This window comes from Olea europaea, unplaced genomic scaffold, assembly GCF_002742605.1.
Source record: "Olea europaea var. sylvestris unplaced genomic scaffold, O_europaea_v1 scaffold1440, whole genome shotgun sequence".
Classification (NCBI taxonomy): Eukaryota; Viridiplantae; Streptophyta; class Magnoliopsida; order Lamiales; family Oleaceae; genus Olea; species Olea europaea.
The window spans coordinates 116,177-132,313 of NW_019231941.1; the positions used below are offsets into that span (position 1 = coordinate 116,177).

General features: G+C 31.7%; 1 protein-coding gene across 2 annotated transcripts; it reads right to left on the reverse strand.

Moving 5' to 3' along the window:
* Nucleotides 1–3,742: 3,742 nt before the first annotated feature.
* Nucleotides 3,743–5,123, reverse strand: LOC111376056 (sigma factor binding protein 1, chloroplastic-like). 2 transcript variants are annotated; one of them, XM_022998983.1, is made up of 2 exons: nucleotides 4,827–5,123; nucleotides 3,743–4,288 (listed from the first exon to the last, which is right to left on the reverse strand). In XM_022998983.1, exons 1-2 carry the CDS (start codon nucleotides 4,920–4,922, stop codon nucleotides 3,935–3,937), a joined length of 450 nt encoding a protein of 149 aa, XP_022854751.1. In that variant the 5' UTR covers nucleotides 4,923–5,123; the 3' UTR covers nucleotides 3,743–3,934. The 2 variants fall into 2 exon arrangements, with proteins under 2 accessions (XP_022854751.1, XP_022854750.1); XM_022998982.1 differs by having other exon boundaries at nucleotides 3,743–4,319; nucleotides 4,858–5,119.
* Between the last annotated feature and the right edge of the window lie 11,014 nt (nucleotides 5,124–16,137).

The window sequence follows — 16,137 nt, forward strand, 5'->3', positions numbered from 1 at the left end:
TCGAAGTGCAAGACAAGGAAGTATGGCAAGAAACCCGAGGTCAAGAAATGAAACAAAGTTCAAACCATATTTCTTTACACTAAGCTTGTCAAACAATCACAAAATTACATTCCATACCAAAGTCAGCCTGAGCATATAACTAGTGAAGTTTCATGATGAAAGACAATTCTAAAAAATCAAGTGACAAAAACATGGATAAAATATACAAGGACCTCAAAGTTCGTCAAAAACAGCAAGGGCGACTAGTATCAACAGATTCACTATGATAAATATATTCGGCTGTAGACCAAGACAAAGACCGACATGAAGGCAGCAGCTGTAGCAATCACTTGTTAGAAAGAGGAGTTGTGGCCCATAAGGCTGCGCTGTTCTGGAAGTAATGAATAGATCACTTGCCTATTTACAGGAAATAGTTCGCCATCAATGCCACAACCATTGTGTGTTGTGTTTTCCAAGTTTAATCTTCACCGTCTTCACCTATATTTTTGTAAAAATCATCTGCTTCAAATTCAAGGAGTTCAGCATGAGGTGATGCAAAATCACAGAATAAATACCGCAATCCCAATTTGAGATCTAATTGTAAATCAGTTTGTTCCTGTGTACTTTACTGGATTTCTACTCAATATGTCAGTCGGCTAGGATATGACCTTCTAATATACCTAAATTGGAAATTTCAATTCATCAAGAATAAATTTCTTCACAGCCAGAGGTTAAGTTTAGCATAGCAGGTGGTAGTCCCAGTCCGCAAATCATATATTATCCTTTTGGGAAAAATTCCACAACCGAAAGGTTTCGGCAATAGAATGTTTCAGCACTCCTTAAGATCGACTTAATGGATTTATCTTCACATCTACAGGTGAATTAAGCAAATAGTGCGTTGTTTTTCCTTTACTTTTCAATTTTTATTTTCTTTATTTCATTTTTTAAGCGCAACCATTTCTTCTGCCATGGCTTGAGTACATCTAGCATTTGCTAAAGCTTCATGCATTTTACTAGGAATAGAAACAGATGATAACTATAGCACATAAGATGCCCATGTTTTGGACAGTCTATGCGAATTCACGTAACCAATAATGGGATATCTTATTTAACTTTTAGGGTCACGCTCATATTTAGCAGGTGGTATACCATGATTAGAACATGGTGGGAGATGATAATGAGACAAAAGAGATTCAGTATTATCAATATCAATAAGAGGTTCAGTATTATCAGTGTCAACAAGATGTTTAGTATTATTTTCATCGACTATAGAATCAAGCTCAAGCATAATTGTAGAATCAGGACTAGAAAGTACCTCAGAAGAAAACTGTCCTAGTGGTTGCACGGAATTTAGACAAGACAATGTACTATCATGGAGAAGACTGTCACTATCAGCAGTAGGAAAAAATGCCTGCAATTCTTCATTGATTAATCCATTCTCCTCGATTTTTCCCCTGAAAAGAAGAATCAATAGACGATGGTTGGTAGAAAATTTTTTCCTAGTGAAAGCTAACATCCATGGAAATATCGATCTTTTAAAGGGCAAGGTCCTAACATTTGTAATCCTTTTGATGGATCTCATATCCCAAAAAGACGTATTTCAAAACACGTGGTTCAGACTTGGTGCGTTGATGGGAATGCAAATGAACAAAAACTACACACCCAAAAATTCTAGGAGCGAAAAGTAACACTGGTGGAAGAGTGCAATGGTCAAATGAGACTCTAATGGTCTTCTAAAGTTAAGAATACTAGATGGTGTACAACTTACAAATAGATCGCTAAATTCAATTCCTCATCCCACAAATAAGAAGGCACATGTCCCCAGACAAAAAGAGATTAATAACTTCCAATAAATGCCAATTTTTTCATTACATAACACCATTTTGTTGGGGAGAATAAAGACATCATATTTGATGAATAATACCTACCGAACACATGAATTTTACCAACTCATGCTTGAAGTACTCTTCTCCATTATCAAAACGGAAAACTTTTGTAGGAATACCAAATTGGATGGTTATCATTTGATAAAAAGATCGAAAAACGGTACTCACGTCACTCTTATGTTTCAAATGGTAAACCCAATTCATTCGAATGCAATCATCCACAAAAGTCACAAACCACCTCATCCCATTTAGAGTAGGAATCGGTGCTAGTCTCCAAACATCTGAGTGAACTAGTGAGAAAGGAAATTTTGATTTATTATCACTCAAACAAAAAGTTGTATGATGGGCTTTTGTCATTACACAAGTTTCGCAAACAAAATCTGAAAAATTATATTCATGAAATAGAAAGGGGAATAATATCCTAATATAATAAAATGAAGGATGTCCTAGACGCCTATGCCATAGACAGATTTTCTCATCATTCTTACTCATTAAATCTTCCTTTACCAATTGAGCTTGCCTTTATATGTTGGACTGTTGAAAACCATTCTCCAGACAGTACAATCATCCACTTTCTTAACCACTGTCAATCCTCTCCTTGGTATGGATGTCCTGAAGTACACGATAAGTAGGGAAGAAAATTGCAACACAATCATAAGATTTGGTTAATTGAGAAATAGAGAGAATGTTGCAATTTAATGACAGTACAAGGCATCTTTGATGGTTAAAATTAGGAGATAATGGAATCGTACCAACACCAATGGTTGGAGATGAAACCCCATTGGCATTGGTAATGGTAGTTTTGGGATATTTAGAGAGTAAATGGCTAAACGTATCATGGTCACAAGTCATGTGATTCATTGCACCAGAGTCAATTATACAATCCCCATTTTCAGTAAAACGTGTATAAACTTTGTTTAGGAATTATTTCAAGAGTTGAAATTATGATCCTATCAACTTTGAAATGTTTGGCATCTATGGTAATTAGGTGTTAGAGGAGGAGCCACCAACTTTGGTAGATGATGAGTTGGAAGTATTTCGCCATGAATTGGATGCATGTTACAAAATGACAAAAATGACTGTAATTGTTCTATTAATGCTATTGGTTCTTCTTCATATTAAAGTATATATGATGTAACCCTGAATTTTAAAACTCTTTTCCAAATGAATTACATTTTGATGATCTTGATCTAGATTGTTATGAAAATGTTGGCAATGGCAATGAAAATAGAGGTGATACAAACATTGGAAACGAGGATTTTAGTATGACCAAGACTCCATCATTTATACAAGGCTAAGGAATTGAAAAACTTATATCCGAACCCCAGCATGGATGAACTCCAGAATATCTTAATTAAGAAAATATTGATTTATCTCAAATAATTTAATTTATTCACATGTTCTTTATCCACAATTGACCTTTAAATGATGGTTTTAATTTTTCAAGCATATTCTTATAACATATGAAGCTATCTTGTTGATTTTTGTTAGATAAATTTTTTTTTTCTCATTGATTGTTATTTTTATAGTTTTAAATGCATATTTGACTACGTATGATTTAGAATTTCTGTTATTTGGGATATATATTGATCTTTAGTTAACAAAATAATAGGGGGTTAATTTAGTTATTGGTAGAAAATGGTAAAATTTTATTGTTCAATGAAAATATTTAATAATATATTTGATAGGAATTAACCCGCCAATTGAACCACCGGATCACCAGTTGAACCACTAACCCATTGACCCGCTACATTTTCTAGGTCAATGTCTGGACCGAGTCTGACAACTATGTTCTAAACTAAACTAAGAAAACTCTGTATTACACTATATGGAAAAAATAAAAAATAAAAAAATTGGAAGCTGAATAAATTCCCAGATTTTTCACTTTATTCAATATACTCATTTTGTCCATTTATAAATTGAACCATTTATTAACAAAAATTCTCAAACAAACGCTTAGTTAAAAGTTTTCATCCCTCACTCTGTAATTATGACATATGTTAACCAGGCATATCTTGGAATCAAGACAAATTAACTATAATCATAATATATACGTATAAACATATGGTCTACAAAATTCGTAAATCCTCTTGGCTTCCTAGAACATCCAAGTCCAACTCAGAAGAATAAAAAGACGAAAAAATTTCAGCAAATTGCTGTTCCGTCTGAGAGCTGAATATGTTGTCATTGCCAATAGCCTCCAAAAAGGTCGAATCTGAGCTCGTGGGCGACTCGCCTTGAGCACAGACATCATCATTCACAGACTTGGGCAGTAAATTTCCATCAGATTCATTAACCTCATGAAAACCAGTACAAACATTGGAATCCATAAACTGGGACACATTGGAGTGTCTACCGGTGAGTTCTTGAACAAGGGAACGGAATCTTGTCGCGCTAGTCTTCACCTTCATAGGGCTAGAGATATACACAACTTTGAGTGAATTGTTAATATTCCTCTTGCTTTTAGTCTTCTTCTTATCGCTGCTCATCACTCTTGGAACACTTTGTATTACATCCATTTCTAAAGGGCAATCAAGAAAAAAGAAAATTCAACTTGAAGTTTTAGGATTTTGTCGAATATTTATCAGTTTTATATAGATGTGGAAGTGTGATATCTTAAGGTACAAGGGTTTTTTCTCGGAAGGAGATGGGATTGAATTTATGGAGAAAACATGGAAGATTTGATGGGAAATAGGAAGGTCAGAGGAAATGAAGAGAAGTAGAAGCTTCATATCACTTGGGTGACCCGCAATGAAAGATTGTACCGTAAAGAAAATAGCCGTATAGGTCTCCAAACTTTGACGCATGTTGCACATTGTTTTTCCAATGTTCAAAATGGAACATTTACGTGCGCAATCTTTAATTTGGTAGCAATGGACAATTTTATATGCTAGTCCGTTAAAAATATGATGTTACCCTTCTCAATCTTTAAACAAACAAGCATTTGAATAAAAGCAAGAAATACACAACTTTGAGTGAATTGTTAATATTCCTCTTGCTTTTAGTCTTCTTCTTATCGCTGCTCATCACTCTTGGAACACTTTGTATTACATCCATTTCTAAAGGGCAATCAAGAAAAAAGAAAATTCAACTTGAAGTTTTAGGATTTTGTCGAATATTTATCAGTTTTATATAGATGTGGAAGTGTGATATCTTAAGGTACAAGGGTTTTTTCTCGGAAGGAGATGGGATTGAATTTATGGAGAAAACATGGAAGATTTGATGGGAAATAGGAAGGTCAGAGGAAATGAAGAGAAGTAGAAGCTTCATATCACTTGGGTGACCCGCAATGAAAGATTGTACCGTAAAGAAAATAGCCGTATAGGTCTCCAAACTTTGACGCATGTTGCACATTGTTTTTCCAATGTTCAAAATGGAACATTTACGTGCGCAATCTTTAATTTGGTAGCAATGGACAATTTTATATGCTAGTCCGTTAAAAATATGATGTTACCCTTCTCAATCTTTAAACAAACAAGCATTTGAATAAAAGCAAGAATGGTAAAAAGGAAATTATTTGGGCTTAAAGAGGAAATAAGTTCTCAATTATCTTTACTTTTCTTCTCTTTCCATTCTTTTTTTTGTTTATCCAAAATAAGGGTAAAATTAGGGGTGAACACAATGACCAAACCAAACAAATCAAACTAGAATCGAACCAAACCAAACAATTTGGATTGGTTCTACAAAACAAAAAAACAAAAAAAACAAAAACCATTAATGATTTTTGTTTTTAGAACCAAGAACCATTCGGTTATGGTTTGGTTTCAATTCTAGTTCAAGAACCAGAACCAAAAATCATACTCGATTTTTATTAATTTTGAATATATATTTACAAATGAGTGAATCACACCAAATAATCCAACTTTTGTTAGTGATTCAATCGTCTATATTAGTGAATTATTTTTATTAGTCATATTTTATATGGGGATGGAACTTGAGGTTTATGTATTCAAATCATGACTATGTTTTATTTGTTAATATGGACTTTTGTGAATGAATTTTATTATACAATATTTCATTCGATGATTGATAATTTGAAGTTGAATTTGCCAAAAAGCTTGATGTTTATTTTTTTGATTTAGTCATGTGTTTCCAGCTTATGGATGTAGTGGTAGATTTTAATTTGCATTTATCATTTGAAAATTTAGATAATAAAATCTTAACAAACCGAATCAAACCAAAATTGAATGGTTCAGTTCGATTTGGTTCGGTTTCATATGTCAGGAAAATCATTAATTCCATTATCAAAAAAAATATTGATTCATGGTTTGGTTCGATTGTCGTGGAACTAAAACCAAATGAAATCATGTACACCCCTAGGTAAAATTATCCATTAAAGACCAAGGTGCTACTAACAATGAAAAATTGGACATCAATGCTACATTTTGTAAAGTGGGGAGCAAGGTGCAATACAAATCAAATTAAATTTGGGGACCTCTTCTGCTATTTTCCTTTAGATTTTCAATTATGAACTTTGATAGAATATGTCAATAAGCATCTTTATTATTCACACGTGCGCAGTCACTGATGACTTGTCCAAGAAAAACTTATTGAAGATATTTGGTTATATATAATTGCTTGTGTGGTTGGATTAGGTACTGGAAATACCGTACGGTTGAGTTGTGGCGGCTGGCTGGCTTAGCAGTCACGGGAACTTTTATAACCTCTTCAGGGGTAGTTGCAGCAGTAGTTTCAACCCTTTGAATTTTTAGCGAATTCTATCATAACCATCAATTTGTGTTAATGGATGTTCTAAACCTTTAAATAATTAGCAGCTATAGTTTAAATGGATGAAAATAGTTAATTTGATCGTTAGTTGATCACGAAAATTGGACTTTGACCAATTTTGACCAAATTAAAAGGGATAAAATGGTAATTTTAGAGTTAACATTTTTTCCAAATTTTATTAACAATAAACAATTAAACTAATAAAAATAAAAAATCTGCCCCACTCCCAGCCCCAATCTTCGTCCCCCACCTTCCCAACTCCTATCCCATATTACCCATCAATCAATATATGATGCTAATAAGGATAGGAGGGTGGATTATAAGTGCGAAAGAGCTTTTGGATGTTTATGATGCTAATAAGGATAGGAGGGTGGATTATCAAGAGTTCAAGAAGTATATGGATGATAAGGAGCTCGAGTTGTACAAGATTTTCCTGTAACTTTGGGATTCGATTTAGAGGAGCTGATGATCGAGTTTAGAATGAATAGAAGTGAAAGATAATGGTTCAATTTAGTGGAAGTGGTTTTGGTTTTTGGGCGGCCGTGCTTGTAGGTTTGGTGGTGGCGGTCGGCGATCGTCGGCTTTCGATTGTGGTTTGGTTGGATGCTGAGGGAGGGAGAGAGTGGGGGTGGGATAAATTTCATTTTTTTGTTTTTAAGTTTAATTTTTAATAATATTTGAAAAAACAATGTTAATTCTAAAGTTATCATTTTACCCCTTTCAATTTGATCAAAATTGGTCAAAGTCCAAATTTTCCTTGTCAACTAATGGTCAAATTGTCTATTTTCATCCATTTGGACTCCAATTGCTATTTTTTCAAAGGTTAAGGACCACCGCTGACATAAAATGAAAGTTAATGTAAAGTCCGCTAAAAACCCGAAGGTTTGGAATCGTTGTTGCAATTATTCCACTTATTTATATGCCTTCAATTCATTTTTTGTTTATACATTTTAAAAAGATTTATTAGTACTAATTACTTATTCATCACTCATTTCTAATTTAAATTTATATCATACAATAAATTAATTTTGGTAGAACTAAAACATAGAGTAAACTTCTAATAACCTATGCACTATGACTTAAGCTATTTTTTTTTTCCTTACGATATTCTGAATTCTGATCTATTTTGGATTAGTCGACTAAAAATATTGCGAATTGGCTATTGATTCAATTATATATTAAATTTGGGTGAAATTCAAGTGATCGTTTCAATTGAGAATCAAATGGACTTGTCAAGGGCTCATCGATATTTTATTGTTAGTTTCAATTTATAGTCACCATGAATTGCATCTATAAATGGTCTCATGTGAAATTTTCTTTTCTAAGCATCAATTGTAGTGTGTTGGGGGTATTATTTATGAGTAATGTTGTTTAGTTTCACTAAAATTGTAACTCCAGTCTAGGTGTTACTAACGTGGCATTAAAAGATATGTGAAATTAATTGATTCAATTAATTACACATTTCATTTAACGTATCATCAAGCGTCATCTAAACTGGGGTTGCAATCCTAATGAAATTATGTAGCATTACTCATTACATATTGTAATTAAGTGAAATTCTGATTTCTTAATTAAATTATAAAATGAGAAGGATAGATACAAAAGTTGTCTCAGCGAATATAATAAAGTTCTAATACTAAGCCATTGTTAAAAAATTTATAAAGAACCTCAAGGAGCTGATGCACATATTATAAAGTTGCTAGGTTTTCATATTGCACAATGTTTAGGAATAATGTTCCTCGTGACCATCCAAATTCCTCGTTTACTAGCCAGGTCGCATATGTAGTTCGAATTCACAATGATAAAATTGCAAGATAGAAATGTTGACCAGCTAGTTGAAATGTGTCACACCCACAAAATCTTAAATGTAATGGATAAGATGATTAAACAAATGATTATATTATTATTAATTTTTATTGTACATATAGTCCCTATTCGATAGAGATTAAATTCTTATTTAAATTTAATATTAAAGTCAAAAATTAATTTTAATCACATATTTTTTAGGACCCACAACTTTTTAATTACGCATTTCATCAATTTTTATTAAAATTTACTAAAAATATATGTTTTGCAACAAATACATCAAAGTTTACATCCTGATGTGCATAATGTCCAAGTACTATTTCATTATTAACTGGTGATAATTGTGTACATAATGTACACAGGGTGTAAACCCTGATATACAAGTAGATTAGTTCTAGTTTGACTAGGAAAAATAAGAATTAATTGTGTTCCTATTTGGGCTCCATTTATTCAAAATACATTTTTTTTAAAACTCATATGCAATAACACATTATTTGATAAAATATTATTACTCCTAACTCAGATTTTTTTTTTTTTTTTTAACCTCACATTCTTTCAAAAATTATTATTCAAAAATACATTTTTTTCCAAACTCTTATTAAAATGGAGCCCAAAGTATTTCATATACGTATCTCGATACCTTAAACTTATGCAGTGTTAATTAAATTCCATATACTTGTATCAAAATTGTATTATTATCAAAGTTTATTTATTTATAATTAATCTAAGTTAAGTACATCATCATTTCAACCGTAAACTTTTATTTTCTATTTTACTGTGCTCCCTTCCTTTATATTGAAACCAATTTATATTGACCCACATTACTATCACTCAAATGAAACTCAAAGATTCCAACTTCCAAAACTTCAGGAAAATGCAGTAGCGTAATAACTAATAAGTGATTTAGAGTTTGTTTTGAAAGGATTAAAATCAGATTTTAATCTAAATCAAAGTCAAACAATCAATATTAATAACATATTTTTTGGGATCCAAAACTTTTTAACTATGCATTCCATCAATTTTTATTAAAATTTATTAAAATTTTAATTTTAATTTCCACCAAGCAGAACATAGTTAAAGGTTTTGCAACGAATACATCAAAGTTTACATCCTGATGTGCATAATGTCCAAGTACTATTTCATTATTAACTGGTGATAATTGTGTACATAATGTACACAGGGTGTAAACCCTGATATACAAGTAGATTAGTTCTAGTTTGACTAGGAAAAATAAGAATTAATTGTGTTCCTATTTGGGCTCCATTTATTCAAAATACATTTTTTTTAAAACTCATATGCAATAACACATTATTCGATAAAATATTATTACTCCTAACTCAGATTTTTTTTTTTTTTTTTAACCTCACATTCTTTCAAAAATTATTATTCAAAAATACATTTTTTTCCAAACTCTTATTAAAATGGAGCCCAAAGTATTTCATATACGTATCTCGATACCTTAAACTTATGCAGTGTTAATTAAATTCCATATACTTGTATCAAAATTGTATTATTATCAAAGTTTATTTATTTATAATTAATCTAAATTAAAATTAATTTAATTGAAATCAAATTACTGTTAAAGAATGTATTTTGATGGAAAATGAGGCTCAAACAACGGCCAAGTAATTCATCATCTCAACTGTATACTTTTATTTTCTATTTTACTGTGCTCCCTTCCCTTATATTGAAACCAATTTATATAATTATACTGACCCACATCACTATCTCAGGTCTTCGAGATAGCGCATCTACCACGGAGTTTTTCACAGCACGGCTTGTATATAATCTCATACTCTATCCAAGCAGTTTCGCCACCCACTTTTGTTGTTTTGGGGTAGCCACACGTTGCTTCAAGAAATATTTGAGGCTACGTTGATCTGTATGGATGAAGAACCTTTTTCCCAACAAGTAGGGTCGCAAAGTACGTATAGCTTCAACAATGGCCAGCATCTCCTTAGCATAGATAGACCAAGACCGTTTAGTCATCCCCGAGGCTTGACTCATATAAGCGATGAGTCGTCCTTGTTGTGTTAATACTGTTCCTATCCCATCATCGGAGGCATCGATTTCAATGATAAATTGCTCATTTAAATTGGGCATGGCTAATGTAGGTGTGGATGTCATGGCTTCTTTGAGTGCAAGAAAAGCGGTTTCTGCTTCTTCTCCCCAACCAAATTGTCCCTTTTTCAAGAGATTTGTAAGAGGTCGAGCTAAGATCCGGTATTCTTCGCGAATTTCCTGTAATATCCTATTAATCCTAGAAAATCACACAACTCTGAGTTATTAGTAGGACTTCCATGCTAACATGGCTGAAATTTTGGAATTGTCTACTTTGACCCCTTAGTGGGTTACAATATCCCCCAAGTACTCAAATTTGTGTTGGCCAAAGGCATATTTTGAAGTTTTGATATAAAATTGCTATTGTCTTAGGATTTCTAAGACCTTTCCCCCATGAATCAAATGCGCTTCCCATGACGGACTATAAATAAGTATATCGTTGAAAAATATCAAAATATATTTTTGAAGATAAGGGTTTGGAAGGTTGATGGAGCATTGCATTGGCCAAAGGACATTACCAAATACTCGTAATGGCCATTTCTCAAATGAGATTATTGTCCAACCACAACTAATAAATTATGTAGACAAATATTGGTTGCTACCTACAAGTGGATAAATATTTTCCCCTTTTTAATATTGCGATTGACTATTTTTGTGATTGTTATCGTATTTTGAGTTTTTTTTTCAATATATGAAATCAATGTATATGAACAGAATTATTCGGGCTTATATCATCTGAGTTTAGTTTAATTTCTGTACATGAAAAGATGTTGATAATGTATATGTAATAAAATGTCACATTTAACATTACATGTCACAAACAGTCACGTTGACACAAACCTGTTCACAAACAATCCTAGTTAACATAGACACAGTCACTAATAAGATAGACCTGACCACAAATCATAATAGTTAACACAGGCCTTATCATAATAATATAAAAAGCACATTTAATAGGTCACGTTCATGCAGACATTTTATGAAGTATAGACTCATGTTAGAAATTAATGTCTTTGTCACAAATAGACTCATGATAAAAACTTATGAAATAGACTCACTTCTATTAATACAAGCCCAATCACAAATAGTAACAGTTAACATAGACCTGATCACAAATTGTCACTGCTAATATAGACCTAGTCACAAAGAACATAGAAAACACATTCAATAGGTCACCTTCATTTTATTGGTATTAGGACAATAAACACAATATTTAGCACACACAAAATCTACATTATCTCAATATCTCCTTATAGTAGTTCAATTGCCCTCCAAAATTATCCTAGAATTGATAGTGTTCGTTTGGATTTAGCATCTATGGTCTACTAATTTTTTCTACATATTCAAAATTTTAAATTAAATTTATTTAGTAATTTTTTGGATTTAACATATAAAATCTACTAATTTTTTTTTCAACATAATAAAAAAATTAAATCAAATTTACCCTTCATGATACAAAACATAAATCTTTGTGCTAAAAAACATCAAGTTTCACATGAATAAGCATAAATTAACCTAACATGCAATTTTTTCACAATTTATAATATCATATATGATTCCAAATATATGCATCATAGTTGACAAGTTTATTTAACTCAAATAAGCACACAAAAACAATAATAAAGCTGAAAATACATAATTTCTATGAATTTTTGAAAAAAAATAAATCACTCGAATAGACATACAAAACAATAAAAATAGATAACATACTCAATGATTTTCATCCCAAACTTATAATATGCATTGCCCGTGATGTCTAAAAATATAAAAAGCAATATATAAAAATTAAGGAACTAGGTACTCCCCTGTAAATCTACATGTGATGGATGGATTGACTTGAAAGTATTGGATCACTCATTATGTCTTTTCCATTGTCCAGTGTATTCAGTTGTAATGTTCTTTAAGAATAATTAGAAATCAATCATCACATGGAAGAATTCATAATAAGCTTAAACACACCGTAAAGAGAAATATGAGGATGAAATTACCATATACTAATAAAGATCAATAACCATAAATAAAAGGAAAGAAAGTTGGGCTGCATCCCAAATAGCGCTTGTATAAAGTTATTAGCTTGACTTTAATGTTTTGACTATTCATGGTCACTTGAAAAGATTTCAGTCTTGCATCGATTGCATTGAGAATTGTTTTTTAATTCATCTTTGGGCCTCAAAATTACAATGTTTTGATTATTGTCCTTCACAACCAATCCACCAACATCCTTCTTATTCTTGTGTCTGCCCTAGTTCTCCTTTTCTTTATGGTCAATCCTTTTTGTATTCCTCTAAGTATGGTGGTTGCTCGAGCGGACTCATTCATGGTGAAGTTCTGTTATTTTTCTTCCACCTTTAGAATTATTTCACCCTTTTCAAAATTCATTAATGCTCGTCCAGTTGTTAAAATTAGTCTTTCCAAAATTAAAGGCGTGTGTTGAGCATCTATATCAAGGAAGATGAAAATATTTTATAAAAGCTAACCCTTTTTATTTTTATTTTGTGGTAATCTTTTGTTACTACCATTGCTTTGTAACATTTTTCTTGTAAACTTATTTATAGCTTATGGGTTTTGTCCCATCAGGCTAGTCGACCAAAATCCAAACCTTGTTTACATACATTGATCTCATCTCAAATTTCATGACTTCCTGCCATCTCTTTGAATTAACATTTGACTTTACATCTGTGTAATTTGTAGATTCATCATCCTCGATTAATAATGTTTTATTAGTAATCGCGAATTCATACCTGCTATGAGGTCAAATAATCCTACTAGATTTACTTGAAGCCGAAGAGTCCTCAAAAGTTTCCATTTCATGATCAAGAGTTTGTACCTCAACGGGTGTGGGATCAAACATAAGTTCATCTACTTGGTCAACTATATATGTAGACTCTCGAACCTTTCAAGTTCTAATTTGTTTCAATTGTGCTCTCACAGAATGAACTCTTTCTGAAAATACGACATATTTTGAGACGAAGACTTTCTTCTTAATGAGATTATAGAATTGATATCTAATTCTCTTTTGGATATCTCACAAATATGCATTTATCGAACTTAGATTTTAACTTTGCCAATTCAGTGCTCTTCACAAAAGTGTCATAGCCCAAACTTTTAGCGACTTCAATCCTAAGGAAATGATACAAATTAAATTTATGTAAGATTTCCTGTGAAGCGTGGAACGAGATTTGATGCACTGAGTTCATGTTAATGTGCAGATGTAAACCAAAATTGGATCGGATTGATCGGTTCAACTGAAAGAATTAGGAATCAGACCAAAATTCATTTCGGTTATAATAAATTAACCATTTGATAAAAATCAGACAAATAACTAGAAAACCGGTCAATTAAACTGAATATTGGGATCCAGTCACTATTTGAATGATTGGACGAAATTCCAAAACTTAATTCATTAAAAAAAATTATTATATAATAAAAAAGTTACCTAAGAGATGACAACACATTTACCCATTTTCATATCCCATGGGTTCTTTTATATCCATTTTCATGAGTCCTATAATTGAAAATTTTCCAATATGTGATCGACAGACTTCAATAAAGCCCACTTGTTGAATATTATATAAGGTCATATGGTGCATGACTACAAAATTAATTATTCAATTCCTATAAATTGCTAAACAATTTTTATTTTTTGCATCTAACAAATTATTTAGTGAAATAGGAATGAGTTTTTAAGTGATCCAACAAATTAAAAACAAGTTTTATATCGAAAAACATACACTTGACATATTTGTATTTATTTTGAATTGTTAGTGTGAAAATTTAATTATATATTGTTGTCAAAATAAAATTAAAATATTTATTTAATATCTCTGATTCGACACTCGTTCGACCTCAATTGAACGTTTTGACACTTTCTCTTTTTCGTGTCGATGTCCGGAATGAGTTTTAGAACATTGGTGTGAATCAATATCGGGAACCAGAATTACAATATTCCGCCACACGGGGGCCCGTATTCATAATCTATTAATAAAGCCAGCCCATAAAGTTCAGGACGGTAAAAAACGCACGAGAAAGAAAGGCTAAACAAGAAAAGTGCATAAACTTTTAGGCTTTTAATTAAAAACTAAAATTTCATAAATCTCCGCTACTGTACGTATTGTTCCTTTTATTCCTTTTTGAAAGTTTTATAGCTAAAATTAAATTTTGATAGAAGTTGATTACGTGTTGAAAAATGGTAGATCCCATAAAATTAATTGTTAACTATTTAGAATAAATTTAAATTTTAATGGATTCAAAAGGGACTTAGATTGATAGTATAATAGTTTAATAAATTTAATTTATTATTGAAAATTGATAAATAAAAAATTGTGCATTTTCTTCTCTGTCGCTAATACTACAAATAAAACTAAAAAAATTTAAAAAAATAAAAAAATAAAACTATAATTGAACTAATCAGATAGAACTTTTAAAAAAAATTAGAAAATAATAAATTTAGGCAATAACACAGCTTTCCTGGCGCACATGTGAGACATTCATCCAATTTAGGTGGCTTCAGAAAAGCAAAAAAAAAAAAAAAATTACTATTTGTACAAGGGCGTTGACACGTCCATCATAAGAAGAGGGGCCGCACCGATTAAGAAAACCCCTTGCTATGAGGAGCGTGTCAATGCCCGGGTACATATAGCACGACCCAAGCAAAAATGGACAAAATATCTTCAACTGCTATTTTATCCGCTTAAAAATAATTAAAAAGAAAATTCTTTTGTTCTCTCTGTCACTAATCAGAGTAAGAGAGATCCGCAAGACTTTCTTTTCTCTTGATAGAGTACCAGACTCTAACCCATGAGCATTTGCGAACAACTGATTTTCAAGTAGGGGATCGTCGAAATCAACATATTTATCCACTTACTTTCAGCTCTTAACCTATTCTTGCACGGACCAGGTTTAGATTTAGGAGCGAAATAAAGCTCAGCATTACCACAGTATTTTTATCAGCAATAGATGGACGTTTGTCTATGATAATCTACAAATTGATATTTTTTGTGATCTCCGTAGTAATACAGATACAAATTTAGTAGAAAATCATCGACGGTGATAGGAAAAGTGATTAATAACAGAAATTATGTCGATAATTACTAACAATATTACCCAGGATAGTTTTCAACCTCTCACAGTATGTAAAAGCGTTCACTCGCTCCCAAATTTCATTTTGTAAAATGCTAAACTAGAAAATAAGTTACATACTGAATCATGTGTGTTCAACCATTTTTTTTGAGAAAATTGTATTTGGGGCGCTAATCTTTTCAAAAGTATAACTAGGTTTCAAACCTTTTCATTTTGATAGCACAGTTCCCTAACATTTGGTTAAACAGACAGCTGAAGAACTTTTAATTGATTTTCATCCTAAATTTCTTTAGTTCAACCACTTTCTCAATTTTAATTTTTTTTCTTTTTTCATTTTACGTATGTGCAAAACTTACATTTCTTCTTTTCCTATAGAAAACAATACAAAAAACAAAGAACAAAGAACAAATAAAAAATAAAGGAATTAAAATAAAAAGAAAATCGATCATCTTGTAATGGACTATTCACATTGCCGCTGCCACTCAAGATGCAAACCCTCAAATGTATACACTTCCTCGAATATTGTAGCAGTCAGAAACCACCACTATATAATATGTATCGATTTGCCAGACATGTACTTGAATACGAATTCTGGCAG